Here is a 14,581-nt window from a genome sequence, read left to right as displayed (position 1 = left end):
ATTCTACATTTAAGTAGCTTAAGTATATTTTAAATCACCCGAACGTTTTTAAGCTACTTAAGTATTATTAGATATTTTTAAGTAATGTCTGTTTTTTAATAATTATCCAACACAAAATATATCTAATTATGTCTAACAACTTTGCATGTAATAAATCTGTAACAGGGGCGATTGTTATCTACACTACTTTCTACACAGATTCTTCTTGAATATTCTGATTTCCTGCTCATTTGCAGGTAATACATTAAAAAATATAATAATAATAATATTTAAAATAATAATAATAATATAATAATAAAAATAAAAATAAAAAGAAATGCACTTGGTTTGCACGCTTTAACCCATATATCACATTTCATTTCGTTCGCTTACCAACGAACCACAAGACAAACATTTTGGGTTTGGTTTTACGAGGGATTGCATGTATTTTGTGATTTTAACTGCTGCTCTCGCGTTATGTTGGTTGAGATCACGTGAGCGCTGTTGTGTGTCACGTGATGTTGTTTTTCCTTATTCGCAACGGTTTTTGTGGACGAAGTGGAAATGGCGAGAAATGAGGAAAAACAGCAGGGCAGACTGAACAGACTGTGGCTCCAGAAAGAGAGAGAGGGTAAGCGGGTAATAAGTTTAGTGCGATATGCATTCAGTTGATAAAAACAAGCCGCTTTGGGGGCAGCTAGCTCTGCCTGTTAACGACACTAGTGCTAACCCTCAGCTGCTAGTCCAATTAAAAACATACATTGAAATCTCGTAGTTTACACGCTCACCAAAGCTCAAAAAATAGGAGTTTTGCTGGACTGCATAGCATTATTTGTCCACTGTCTCTCATTCTCATATATTCACTTGGTTTACTACACAGGCTTTAGCCCACGTGAAAACGCATATCCGACCATAAGCGATCCCTTCTGAAACCCTGGGATGCTAACCAGAGACAAAAGCAACTAAAATATAAGTTTGCATTTTCACCTGTTGTTATGTGTAAAAAGAAGAGTAAGACGACTGTTACATAAAAGCTTTAAGGTGATTGTGGATAATTTCCCAGTAGGGACAAGTAAGTACTTCTTAATCAGAAACTTCCCCAGATATAAAACAAGAGGGGAGTAACTTTTATCTATATCTATCTATAAAGTTAGGTGGATGATACTAGAAGCATTTTCATCAAGTGATTCTGTAAATAAATATTTCATGCCCAGATGGCTAATGAAATTTAAGGTCATTTTCATAAGGCTTCAGAATAACTGCCCAAATAACTGTCTTTAGGTCGACCAAGATGGCTGAGTGGTTAGACATGTTTCTAGATTACAGACACATAAAATATGGCCTGCGGGCTATTCTGCAGGAAAACAAAATAATTAATAAGAGGCAACATTATGCTAAGAATCTCAAGGCAAGTAACTGCTACTGAACTGAATATTTAGCAGGATTTTTGTTGTTCGTTAGTTAATTTATCTGTTATTAGTAATATCTTCCTTGTGACCTTTGACCATGTTTTGATGAAGATATTCACTGGCGCTTTGTGCACTTTATCTAAGATGGTATTGCACCTCGTTGGGGGGCTCACTTATGTTCTAGATGGACTTTGGCTACACTGGTTTCTTTTCCTTTACAGAGGGACGCCTCAGAGATATTCATGAGCGTCGACCAAAGCTGGTAATGAAGAAGCAAACAAAACACACAAAAGTCATGAAATTGTCACATAATTCACTTAACTGGCTAATTTCATCAAGCCATTTCCTTTCACAGTCTACTCTTAATTCAGCTGCTGCTGTGAAAAAGTGGATCCCCAGCATCAAGAATGAAATTGGGTATTATCTACAGGTGAGTGTTTGTAACAAAGCAAGATTGGGTTTATTTTATTAGTATTTATACTTTACCGAGTTCTTGTTGTTTTTCCAGCAATCACAACTTTCTCATTACCCGGAGAGGAAGATAGGAGAGTTCCAGCTCCACATTGAGGCCTTAGAGAAAGAGTACAAACGCTTCATTGCCAAACTACGAGTTCTTGATCCATCGTGTAAACACAAGCCATGGACTCCTCGAGCTTATTGCAAACGAAGAGCAGATATGCAAGATTCTCCAGGGATTTGTAAGTAGTTAATCTTCTGCTTAGAGTGAAACTAATAGTTTTTCTTTTTGACTTATGAGAATATTTCATCTTAGAATGTCACAAAAAAATACAGTCTGAATGTGTAATGTGGAAATAAGATAAACCATATACATAATTTCCAAGTCTGAAAAGTGAAGCTAAAGCTTAAGTGACTCCTAAGTAACAACTTTGCTACTTTTAGTTCATACTGAATAAAATATTTGTAAATGACCATGAAACCTCTTGGTCAGGTTTCATGGTGTTGGGTATTTTTGAAAATGCAGCTGTTTCGTCCACACGTAAACGGCGTTTCCAATCACCGAAAACTGAGATTTTTTTAAAACTCCTTTTTTGCGTTTACACGTGGACGAGGAATACAGAGTTCATCATGCAACGTCAAAGATGTGTGCCTTTTTTCACGTCACGCTGTGCGCCACGTTATTGTTTACATGAGATGAATTTCAGAATGGCAGAGACAAAATACTGTTAATCTGACTATCCTCAGGTTTTACACGCTTACGTACACACGCAGTTGTCCCTCCATTTACAAAGGCAGAGGCGTCATGATGTGATTATTTTACGTGTAGTTGTTTTTTTTTCCTGTGTAATAATATTCAACATTGCTATCAATACATTTTTCAAAAAATGTCTCTCTGTGCAAAATAGGTTTGAAAACATAAACAGCTGTGGGATACTGTTTGTCCGTGATTTGAACCAAGGGAACAAATCGTGGCAGGATCAGCCTGATGTTATTTGTATCCCGCTGTAACTTTACTGTATAAAGAGCTAGCATCTCCAAAATGTCAAGAGTAGTTAGTCATTACAAGAAGTGTTTGTGAACTAAAAATCACGAATGTGGGATACTGTTTGTCCGTGATTTAAACAGCCCAGCGCTGCTCCCGACGAAGGGAAAACCAATTCTGCAGGGGAGACCTACCTCGGCACTTGTGCAGGTGAAGCCAAAGGGAAGATATGCTTCACCATATTTTCTAGTCTTTGGCTTAGAATGAAGTTGGTTTGGAAACATATTCAGCGATGCTTCATCTCCTGCTTTGCGTTTCTGTAGGCGCCCGTGCTAGCAGTGTCGAAGCGTTTTGTTTTTTTCCCCCCCTTTTCATCCCGCGCTCCCCACACTTTGGGAAGGTCAGGTCTAGATGATTCTGTACTCTTCTCAGCTTTAAGAGAAACATAATCATCCATCCATTCGCTTCCGCTTATCCTTTTCAGGGTCGCGGGGGGCGCTGGAGCCTATCCCAGCTGTCATAGGGCGAGAGGTGGGGTACACCCTGGACAGGTCGCCAGTCTGTCGCAGGGCCAACACACAGGGACAGACAACCATTCGCACTCACATTCACTCACACATTCACACCTAGTGGCAATTTGGATTATCCAATTAACCTATCCCCACAAGCTGCATGTCTTTGGACGGTGGGAGGAAGCCGGAGTACCCGGAGGGAACCCACGCAAACTCGGGGAGAACATGCAAACTCCACACAGAAAGACCCCGGCCTGATGGTGGAATTGAACTCAGGACCTTCTTGCTGTGCAGCAACAGTGCTAGCCACCGTGCTGCCTCATAAAAAAAAAAAAAAAAAAAAAAAAGAAACATAATCATTTTAACACAAATTGTTATCCTGTTAAATTAACATTGTGTGTTTTGTTGTTGCTTTAAGACAGTGGTAACGGTCATACATATATCTCACGTGTGTTCACTTTTATTTACAGTTAAAAACCCTCGGACCTGTGACTCACAAAACGATGCCAGTCAGCAAAATGAAAGTGGCTTTATTAGCAGAATGACAGGATGTTTTGCACCCACTAAGCTGGTCTCTGAAACCTCAAAGGCCATCTGCGCAGTTCAGGACCAGCCGCTTTCTTTTGATCAAACTCGGCTGGCAGTGGCTGCTGCTTCATTCAGAGGAACACCAGTTCAGCCTAGTTCCTCTCAAACGCAGAGTCTTGCCAGGATCCTGCAGTGTGGCTTGCCAAATCTTAATAATTCCCTATCAAGACAAATGTATTCAGAGAAAAGCAAAGACGGGGTATCAGAGACTGTTGGGCAGAAAGCTGCCTTCCAGGAGAATAACTCAAACTGTGGAGCAGCAGGGAGGATACCTGGGAAGTCATCCAACATTGAGACAATGGAGGAAAGGACTGGTCATGTCTTGGGACTGGACTGTTATTCTTCTTCTGATGATGACTCTGACACATAACTTGTTTTTTATATCACATATTTTATAATACAATGGTTTATTGAAAACTCTTTCATCTCTTGTGTTCATTCAGCACATCCATCCAAAGTTTATATTAGCATATAAATGTCTGTTGTCATATAATGTCATAACAATAGCTTCATTTATGAAAACTATGAAGTATTTTAGGACAAAGTTACAAAACCTGCCGTGTAAGGAAATTGCATGTTTCCAAAGAGGATGAGTAATGTCGTTGATTTCAGGTAGAGAAGTTCATTGTCATTTTCAGGCACTTCTGTGCAAAGTCAGTCATCCTGACCGCATCAACTTCCATTATGCAACAGAAGAAGAATGTGTGAGAAACCAACTAATTGATAGAGTCATTTGCTGTTTCAGTGATTCATTTTAGTCTTCTCTTTCAGGTTATATTAACTGGAGCAGCCGCGTAGACGGCCTGGTTAGACCCCAAAACCCCACCCTCCCACCTAACCCATTCTTTGCTGCTAAAGCTGTTGCTACTGTTGCTGCGAGGACCGCTTTCAGCATGACACTTCTGGGAAACAGATTGTAGACTAAATGCAGTCTGTGCAATTTATGGTTAAGTGTGACGTAGTTGCCATTTTACTTCGAACCTATTGCACACTTTATGGTGGAGTTCCCACTGTCTCTGCATGAACTTGGAAAAATTAAACAGTTGTGGACAGGACTGAGGGCTTGCACCGAACTGATTAAAATATACCAATACCAAAAAAAGATAAAGACTACAGAATCTAGACAATGGACGTTATTAGTTAAATTCACAGCTGATGTAAATCGTTTGCTTCGATGGAGTTCTAAATGCCTTGCAGCTCTCTCAGCTGCAAGGTCGAAACTCGAAAGACACTTTTTTTTTTTTTTGTCCCAAAAGCCCACTAATAGGGGTTACTTGTGCTTGTAAGCAGAATTTTGTGATTGAAAGATAATAGATAATGGAAACTGCTGCACCCACAACTATGAGATGGCAGGCGCATTTGCTCCATATCCTAGCAAACCAACCCAAAATGTCAGTAAGACCACAACGCTATTAACAATGTACTGAGCAGCAGTGTGTGTTCAGCTTTCCTGGAAGCCCATCTCTGAGGTATTGGTTGGGGTTGAGTCTCACCTCTGAAGTATCGTTGCTGTCAAGTCTTCACAAGCAGACGGCAGGAAAGCCAGTGCAGAGATGTGTGTTCTTTTATGTGGCAGCACAATCATCCCACCAAGAATACTCTGTGTGCTATTGAAACTGCTGTATCACTGTTTACTAACAGACTGTGTCTCATTAAGACTAAATCAAAGGAAAAATACCATTTGATAATGACGTGTTTATTCTCTAAAACGATTCAGATTTGTGCGACATCTCTCTCTGCTTCAAATTTAAAGTTTCAGTTTGTCAAACCAGAAAGGCCAGTAAAGAAGCTCAGAACTATGTCAACTGGGCAGCTAGACTTTTTACACTTTTCTAACATCCAGTGCAGGTGATTGTAGTTGCTCAATCTTTCCTTTTGTGGAATTTGTGAAAAAGTTTCACGTCTCAAGTGACTTGTAAGGTGGTTAGTGAGGTGAGGGTCAATTGAAACCTCTAACTTCCTTTCTTCTCAAACTTAGTTGCACAGTACACTCATATAGTTGACCTATGAAGCATAGAAAAACCAAATTATTTGATAACATTTAAATAATAAGTTACATGGCAAAATTTTGAAAAAAACAAACAAACTCAAAACAACAAAACAACCCAGAGGAAATAAGCAGTGGTTAAATTTTTTAATGTAAAATGACATGCTCTATTCAATGCGTGGGAGGGTTGTAGGTGGTGAATGCCTTGACAGCTTAAGTTTCTTTTAAGTCAGAGGTGCTCAGACAGAAGCACACACCTCCTTTTTGCAGAGGACATAGATGCACATATCTGTCACACACCACAGATCAGTGGTATGGCCTGCACCGTGAACTTTGAGCAGAACTATCCATTTCCACAAATGTTTCTTGTGGATGGAGGAGGAGGAAGACAGCAGGATTCTGCTCAGCCTCCAAGTCTTATACCCTGCTGGTCCTTCCCGCCTGCCCAGGAGAGAATGAAGAGCCGTGGGAAGAGTAAGGGCTGCATGGGAATCAGCCCCGGGCTGGCATTGGTCGTGCTCTTTCTGTTTCTGCTCGTGTTTGCAGCCCTGGGATTTGAAGCCTTTAAGATTTCCAGGATAGAGGACCAACTGAGGAACAGTGATGGAGAGGTAAGGACTAACATGGAAAATTCATAAGAATGAACAAATCCAACGATCTTACAGTGAGTTAATAAGCTAATGATTAGTGCAATCAAGAAAGAGATACAGTAATGATGTGATGACTCTTAACAAAGCAGGGGAGTAAGTAACATTTGCAAAGACATAATTTTAGTAACATTCCTTTATGTTCGGTTTTGGTTTTTCAGATGTGTTAATTGGTGACATGCACCAAAAGTGAAAAAGGTGACTACTGTCACCCATGTATAGAGGGGGAGTGATGGGTAGGTGTAAGGTGGGAGAATGGAAGAGTAGTTGGAAAGTTTAGCAGACCAGCAAAGTTTACTAATTAATTAACTACTCGGTTTGGCACTGTTTACAGATGTGTTATTCTTTAGCTGTGCCTTGACATTTAGAAGGCTTACCAAGGGCTTCATTGTTCCATCTGTGGTCACCAGTCCAGTGAGACAGGATATCCTCTCTCTGCGAGTTTTAGAAATAAGCACTGAGACACAGCGTCTATGATGTGGTATTGAGACTTCTATGTCACTTTTGTTTTACTGAAGGTGAACCAACCTGCGGCTGAGTTTAGTGTACCCCAGAAGCAAATCGGTAGGTCTCTCTCATCACACAGCTTTTTTTTTTCCCATTAAAGGATAAGAAAAGATGATGTGACTCTAATCTGTGTGTTGTTTCAGGTCTTGATGAATCTGGCCTTAATGGTCAGGACAAAAGCAAAAGATCTGCAGCACATGTGATAGGTATGTCTTTTTTAAATTTAAGCCATGCTCTTTGATTGTTACAAACTGTACATTTGTTAACATCAGATCTTTCATTTGGCAGGGCGAATTGAGAATAAGGAACACCCTAAGACTTTAAGATGGGATTCAAGGACGAGTCGGGCATTCATCTCCGGAGCAGTGGCTTATCTCACTGCAGATGGTGCTCTGCAGGTCAATGAGACCGGAATCTACCACATTTACTCACGGGTTGAGTTGATCTTTATGCAATGCTCACCTACGTCCGCATTTGATCACACTGTGTTTGTGAGGAGAGCAATACATACCGTTCCTCTGACTTTGATGACAGCCCACAGGGGGGGTTTCTGCCCTCAGCAGACGAGGTACTCGTGGACCAAAGAGAGTTACCTCGGCTCGGTCCAGCTCTTGGAAAAATATGACAGAGTTTATGTGAATGTATCCCACCCAAAATATCTTAGTCACTCGCATTATGGCAACTTCTTTGGTCTATACAAAATCTAAAGAATCTGGGGTGTTGGGCATTGTGTCCTATATTGAAATTGTACACAACTGAATGTAAACATCTCAAGCAGAAGTGAAACTTACTCATTACTTTACTTGACTGATATATCGAATGTTATTTCTATCATACACAATAACTGCACTGCACAATATGATCTTTGAAGGTAAAAACAGGGAAATAGTGCACATTCTCGTGAATGGCACCTTAAAAAAGGCAGTGACATTAAATGAACCACGTGCAGAAAGAAGTATTGTGTGTTTTGTTGATAATGGGGGAGTCACTTGACACTAAAGTGCTGATTTAATTTCAGCATTTTCTAAGTATTTATTTTGGTTTTGATCTAAATATTTGTCTATACAACTAATGTTGTTATACTTAAGTTTAAAAGTATATACAGATAAAGTATATACTCCTATTTTCTTTCATTAGGAGATGAAAGAGCAAACAGATTTGTTAATAAATAAAGTATTTCCATTTGACATCTGGTGTGTGAGTAGTCTGTCTTATGAGGAACACCTACATGAGTTTTGAGTATGACCACTGGAAAGTATTCACATGAAGACACCAACCTGAATTTACTGCTGATAATGACCCTCATTTCCATATGTTCCACTCAGATTCAGCATCAGTTTAACACTTCAGGAGATTTTCTTTAAAGCTTTCAGTTAAATCTGAAAAGGAGCCTGAAAACCAGCCAGTCATTAAAAGCTACTTTTCCTGCTAATCGTTTCATAGATGATTTAGAGACCACGCTGCATCTGTACTTGCATTTTTGCAACTTTTTTTTTTCTTCAGTTTAACACCCTCATTGCTCTGTTCTTTTTCTGTACACCACAAACACACATGTTAGTAGATGTGAGAAAATGCAGCTTGGGCACAAATGAAGGGACAAAACTGAAACAGTGTTGACGTGTTTCCTTCCTGTGAGACTATCACGAGGGTCGTGCATGCGTGCATCCTGATTTATGTGAAAGACTAGATATTTTTCATGCACTGTGCAGTCCTTAAAGGAAGTCTACAGTTGAGCAAGTAAAGTGCATTTAATTGTGTTTCTTTTGCTGTGCTAAACAAATTCAGCGTCATTTAGTGAACCACGTCTGTTCTACTTTGCTGAGGCCTCACCTCCAGATGCAGCTGTACAGAGTTATCTAGAAAGCGTTATTCAAACCACTGCTGTGAAGTTTGTTCCGCGTTTTACTCATCGGTATAAATCCGTCTGGTGAAGCCTTGGTCTAGGCTTGTGGTTTCATCTTGTTCCAATATTCACTGTTTATAATCAGCTGTTGAAAGCAATACTCTATACTAAGTCTCGCTTTTGCCTCCAAAGCCCTCTAAACCTCTGAAGACAGGAATATAATTGCTGCACTTTATAAAACAAATCCAAATGATTGCATTACTGCACAATCTTTATTGTACACACATTTCACTGTGATGGCCTTGCAACTGAAATCCTTACGTTTAAGCTTTTGTAACTTTGCATAAAAAGTTGCCAAACAAAAACACACATAAAAATGAGTTCCTCGGTAAGACTTAATCAGAACCTTATACGTCTGACAACTAGATTAGATAGTATGTGGCAAAAGAGTGTTGCGTGTATATATATATATAGATATAGATATATGTATAACTCAATCACACGATCAAGCTAAGCGATAACTCTCTGCCTGAGCAAAACATCCCCTGTGGCTTTTAGATCCACCAAAGAGGCTGACACGAACATGTTGAAAATTAAAGTCAAGTAGATTACTAGAAAGATTAAAAATTTATTTGCCACCCATACAGAGTCTCTGGTTTATTTTTTGCTATTATGAATTCTCGCGCACTGTCGCTCTGTTCTACTTTTCTTATGCATACTAGTAGTGACGGTGGTAGTGTTTTCCAAATAAGTGCAAGAGATCAAAGGATCGAAGTTACACTCTCTGTGCCAAAGGTTTTACCAAAGCTGATGTGAAGTAAGGAAAGAATTCTGCTCAATAAAGAAATACTTTAGGAGCCAACTCACAGAACAGCTTCATAGTAATTGAACTTGTACGTTGAGGTGTATTTATGCAAGTAACAAGGACTCTAAATACTGAGGGTTTTTTTAATGATTAAATAGGAAAATACCCATTGTCATCACCTTTTTCCAACCAAGCTCTGCCCACTTGACAACACTGAGTATCCGACTGAGTTTCAGATGGAATACAAAGCATCACGCCGACCTTCTCACGTTATCACCATCAACCTCACTGTTCTCTGCAGTTCCAGAGTCTTGAGATGAGTGGAGTTTTTATTGTAGTGGGCATGGTTTTGGAGTGGTACGTTTAACAAATACGCAAAGGTGTGATTTTGAGTTTCTTTTTTTTTTATGTATAAGTCTCATACGTTAGGGTGATGCTCTAAAACCCATGATCATAGTGATAAAAACATTTTTTTAAAAACAGATCTTATTCATGAAGTGAATTTAAATGTGTGAGTAATTGCTGCCTGATGCATCACTTCATTAAAGCTTCAATTCGCCGCCTCACCATTTGTGTTGCCAACTGCCCCTGTTTCCAAAGCCTAAGAACCTTTTTCAAATTGCACACTTCATCATATTTTTAGTGCCACATGCAAGAACCCAATAAGCAGGGAGGCGAGGGTCTGCAGCACCCCCTGTTGCAAAAGGCAGACATCACAAGACCCGTGCAAAAGTGAAAACAATAGTATTGTAGATAAAGATGCTGAAACACATCCTATGGTGTACAACATCTGATTCAAATGACGTTACATGCTAAAGACCAACTACAAGGTTAGAAGAGCATCAGATTAATGACCTTCATCCCCCTGAAATTCTTGGAATTTTCCCTAATTCTCTAATTTGGGATTAAAAACATGGTTATCGACCACCATGGCACAAAAGAGATTCACACACCGTCCCTGATGAATGTCCTTACAGACATTTTGAACAAGCTGGTGCCTCTCTGGATATTTCAGGATATTTATCTCCTAAACTTCTGAGGGCCAGGTCGCACCTGTGTTAGAATAACGTGTGTAAGCCGGGCAAAAAGTGATTTCAATTGTTTTAATGTGTTTTTTTAATATGTGTTTTGTCTACTTATATTAGTAAATAGACTACAGTGAACAGGATTTATAAATAAATTTATATATAAAATAAAGAAATTATGAAAGAGGTATCTGCGTTATTTTACCTCCACTATAATCAATCCAGTCCTTTTTGGTCACTTAAAATATCTTTATAGAATTATGATGTTATATTAGCTGCAATCTCTGTTAATGTTTTGGACATTTCAAAACTACATTTTTGATGTCAACAAGACTTTTTAACTGGGTAAATAAAGGATACAGTCAAGCTCATAATTATTCAAATTTTGACTTAAAGTTACTTTTATGCAACCAGCATTTTTTTTGTTGACTGGAAATGACACAGGCATCTCCCAAAAGATAATAAGATGATGTACAAGAGGTATTATTATGGGGAAAAAAATTTCCTAGCTTTTATTTACATTTGAGCAAAAAGTGTCATGTCCAGAATTATTCATATACTTCACAAACTGTCACAGTCTCTGGGAAAATCCAAAGTTCTATATCATTCCAAATAGTCCAAGCTGTTTTAAAGCATCCTAAATACCCTGATTAATTGAGAATCATTGTTTTAATCAACTCAACAGGTGAAAAACAGCAGCTCTCTGCAGTTGGTTTGTGGACAGACATGGCTAAGACAAAGGAACTCAGTGAGGACCTGCGGATGCACAATGTGGCTGCTCACAAGTCAGGAAAGGGCTACAAGGCCATATCTAAATGTTTTCAAGTTCCAGTGGCTACAGTGCAAAGTATTATTAAAAAATACAAAATGTTCTGCACTGTGGAAAATCTCAGAGGACGTGGTCAGAAGGCAAAAGTGACACCTGTGCTGGCCAGGAGGATAGTGAAAGAGGTGAAAAAGAATCCAAGGATCACCATCAAGGCCATCCTGGTGAATCTGGGCACTGCTGGTGACAATGTCTCAAGGCAGACAGTCCAATGGACACTGCACACTGCTTTGTTCCATGGAGACACTTCTCCAGATAAGGCACACAAAAGCTTGCTTGGCCTTTGCAAATGCTCATCTGGACAAAGAAGAAGACTTGTGGTCTTCTGTGTTATGGTCAAATGAAACAAAAGTTGAATTGGTAGGTCACAATGACATTTCCTTCATTTGGCGTAAAAAAGGAGAAGCCTTCAACCCTAAGAACACCATCCCCACTGTCAAACACGGTGGTGGTAACCTAATGCATTTGGGGTGTTTTTCAGCCAATGGACCATGGAACCTAATCACAGTAAACGGCACCATGCAAAAAGAGCAATACATGAAGATTCGCAACAACAAAATCAGGCAGTCTGCAGAGAAACTTGGCCTTGGGCACCAGTGGACATTTCAGCATGACATCAACCCAGAACACACAGCAAATGTGGTGAAGAAATGGTTAGCAGACAAAATGTTTTGCAGTGACCCAGCCAGAGTCCTGACTTGAATCCAATTGAGATTCTGTGAAGGGAGCCAAAGATCAGGGTGATGGCAAGAAGACCCTTCAACCTGAAAGATTTGCAGCTCATTGCTAAAGATGAATGGGCAAAAATACCTGTGGAGACACGCAAAAAGCTGGTCTCCAATTATAGGAACCGTTTGATTGCTGTAATAGCCAATAAAGGCCTTTCAACTGATTATTGAGAATGGTATGAATAATTCTGGACATGACACTTTTTGCTAAAATATAAATAAAAGCTGAGAAATATTTTTTCCACAATGATGCTTTTTGTACATTGTCTTATTATTTTTTGGGGAGACGCCTGTGTAATTTCCAGTAAAAAAAAAAAAAAAAAACCCAAAACAAAACTTGCTGGTTGAATAAAAGTAACTTTAAGTCAAAATTTGCCAGGGGTATGAATAATTATGCGCTTGACTGTATATAAGTTTGATTGCGGCTTCTACCCTGTGACAGGAATGCTGTTTGTGGCTCAAGATGAACTGATATTATTATGAATTATTATAGGGATACATTTAGCATATGCTTCACATATTATAGGCCAACAATTCATTTATAGCATTTTAAATACAGGCAATCAGTTTTTGGCAAATACCGGAAATCGCTTTTTGGCAGTGGATCACCTTTTTGGCACAGCAATGATACACGATTCTCAAGTGTGGGGGGCAGGTAATTTAAGTTTTGACTGTTTTACACACCAGACAAGAACAAATACACACACACTTATTTCAGTTCCCCTAACTTCAAGGGGTTTACCCACGGCTCTGGCCACACACTTGGTATTCAGTAAACTGCAGGGGGTTTTGTTTTTAATAGAGTAAGGAAGGCAATCAAATAAAGTTTGATGTCATAGTTACACAGCAGCGTCCACATTGGTTAAAAGAAACAACACACACCCCTGTAGCAATCAGACTCAAACAAGAGCATTTCCCCAAATCATAATGAGGTTATTTATGTGCTTATGTCTTAATTTACCCTTTAGTACTTGTAAGACAGATCACTTCAGCAATGGACTCATCTAAAAAAAAAAAAAAAAACAGACTGAGGAAGATCAAAGGAGTCTTCATAAGGTTTCACATCTATCAGGCAGAAAGACAAAGCAAAACCACGTAGCTGTGACTTCAAAGCAGCTGCAGGAAGGTTTAGCTTACACGTGAGACGTGTTCCAGCTTTGATGCACAAACAGTTTGTCACCGTAAGAGTCATCAACAGACAAAGTCATCACAAAGGTCCTCATCCGAAGCCTCAAGCAGCAGTTTGGATAAACCAGCAGTCATTTTGGCAGCACGTGGCCTTGACATAGCTGCAGTCATCAAAGGTAGGCCTGCAGGAATAAACCTTTCCCGATGTCTGTTCGGCGGTGTAGCAGCCAGTAATTGGACTAAACACTCATCAGATTTAAGAAAAAAGACTTCTACGTTAGCTGGTAAGGAAACTGAAACTGAAAGGCGCAGCCTACGGTGAATGTGATTCACCATTAAATAGCTGTAGCAACTGACGCGTTTGGAGACGTCGATTAAACACGCTGTGTGAAAAGGAGAGCTTGAGTGTGTGTCTGAAGCTAAAGTGGTTTAAAAGCAAAAAATAAACATCCATTAGAAAAAGACTGACTACTACATATACACACACAGGTTGATAAAGTTCGCCAGGCTCGGTTAGATGGTCTGGAAATGTGAAAAGGAGAGATGGTGGATACACAGGTAAGAGGAAAACACAACAGGGGAGGTTTAGTGAAGGGAGGCATGGCTTGTCTCCCTTCGGTTTGGTGTTGCAGAGGAGGATCTCAGCTAGAGCTCCACTTTAGCGACCCCTAAAGGGAGCTGCCGGAATAAGAAGATTTTGGGTTTGCAAAGCAAAATGAGTAAATAAATAAATAATAGCTGATTAACACTAAAATAAAAAAAGGCTAGATCTTGAGAACAGATAGTCAGTTGTTCTAAACTTCTGCTATTCTGTTGTGTTACTGTAAATAAGTCATACAGCCACTGAGTCATGTGTCTGGCACCATCATTTGGCTGAAGCTGTGACAAGAAGTGAAAGGCTACGGCTCACTTTATTTTTTCTCACTGCACTGTTTCGGCAAACTAAATCATTTTCTTCAGGGTTAAGGCGAATATTAATATCGGTGCTTGTACTGATGTTACTCCTGAACATGGCGCCAAATAGAGGTTGATTCACATTAAATCCAAACAGTAGTACTTTGGCGCCCTTTACTGGCTCTATCAAAAAGCACATCATGACACTGATTGTAATTCATCTTCAGCCACAGGTGGGCAGATGTTTGCACGAAATTATGAA

At 39.5% G+C, this 14,581-nt stretch overlaps 2 protein-coding genes across 2 annotated transcripts; both read left to right on the top strand.

Annotated features, from left to right (window-relative positions):
• Positions 1 to 474: 474 nt before the first annotated feature.
• On the top strand, positions 475 to 4,349 carry si:dkey-86e18.1 (uncharacterized). Its single transcript, XM_006790120.2, has 5 exons — positions 475 to 610; positions 1,610 to 1,650; positions 1,744 to 1,818; positions 1,897 to 2,086; positions 3,812 to 4,349. Exons 1-5 carry the CDS (start codon positions 544 to 546, stop codon positions 4,297 to 4,299), a joined length of 861 nt encoding a protein of 286 aa, XP_006790183.2. The 5' UTR covers positions 475 to 543; the 3' UTR covers positions 4,300 to 4,349.
• A 1,807-nt stretch (positions 4,350 to 6,156) lies between these two features.
• On the top strand, positions 6,157 to 8,070 carry faslg (Fas ligand (TNF superfamily, member 6)). Its single transcript, XM_006790119.3, has 4 exons — positions 6,157 to 6,527; positions 7,082 to 7,127; positions 7,214 to 7,276; positions 7,359 to 8,070. Exons 1-4 carry the CDS (start codon positions 6,231 to 6,233, stop codon positions 7,775 to 7,777), a joined length of 825 nt encoding a protein of 274 aa, XP_006790182.1. The 5' UTR covers positions 6,157 to 6,230; the 3' UTR covers positions 7,778 to 8,070.
• Positions 8,071 to 14,581: the final 6,511 nt, after the last annotated feature.

Source organism: Neolamprologus brichardi, chromosome 23, assembly GCF_056152115.1.
Source record: "Neolamprologus brichardi isolate AB-2024 chromosome 23, ASM5615211v1, whole genome shotgun sequence".
NCBI classification, from domain to species: Eukaryota; Metazoa; Chordata; class Actinopteri; order Cichliformes; family Cichlidae; genus Neolamprologus; species Neolamprologus brichardi.
The sequence above is the reverse complement of the archived record's forward strand: the minus strand, read 5'-3'. Positions and strand labels throughout refer to the sequence as shown.

Bases quoted from the DNA above. Each gene is read 5' to 3' on its own strand.
- si:dkey-86e18.1 (XM_006790120.2), top strand. From the start codon at position 544: ATGGCGAGAAATGAGGAAAAACAGCAGGGCAGACTGAACAGACTGTGG. The intron at 611-1,609 runs GTAAGCGGGTAA...TTTCCTTTACAG, and splicing joins GCTCCAGAAAGAGAGAGAGG to AGGGACGCCTCAGAGATATT. The intron at 1,819-1,896 runs GTGAGTGTTTGT...TTGTTTTTCCAG, and splicing joins AAATTGGGTATTATCTACAG to CAATCACAACTTTCTCATTA.
- faslg (XM_006790119.3), top strand. From the start codon at position 6,231: ATGGCCTGCACCGTGAACTTTGAGCAGAACTATCCATTTCCACAAATG. The intron at 6,528-7,081 runs GTAAGGACTAAC...GTTTTACTGAAG, and splicing joins TGAGGAACAGTGATGGAGAG to GTGAACCAACCTGCGGCTGA. The intron at 7,277-7,358 runs GTATGTCTTTTT...TTCATTTGGCAG, and splicing joins ATCTGCAGCACATGTGATAG to GGCGAATTGAGAATAAGGAA.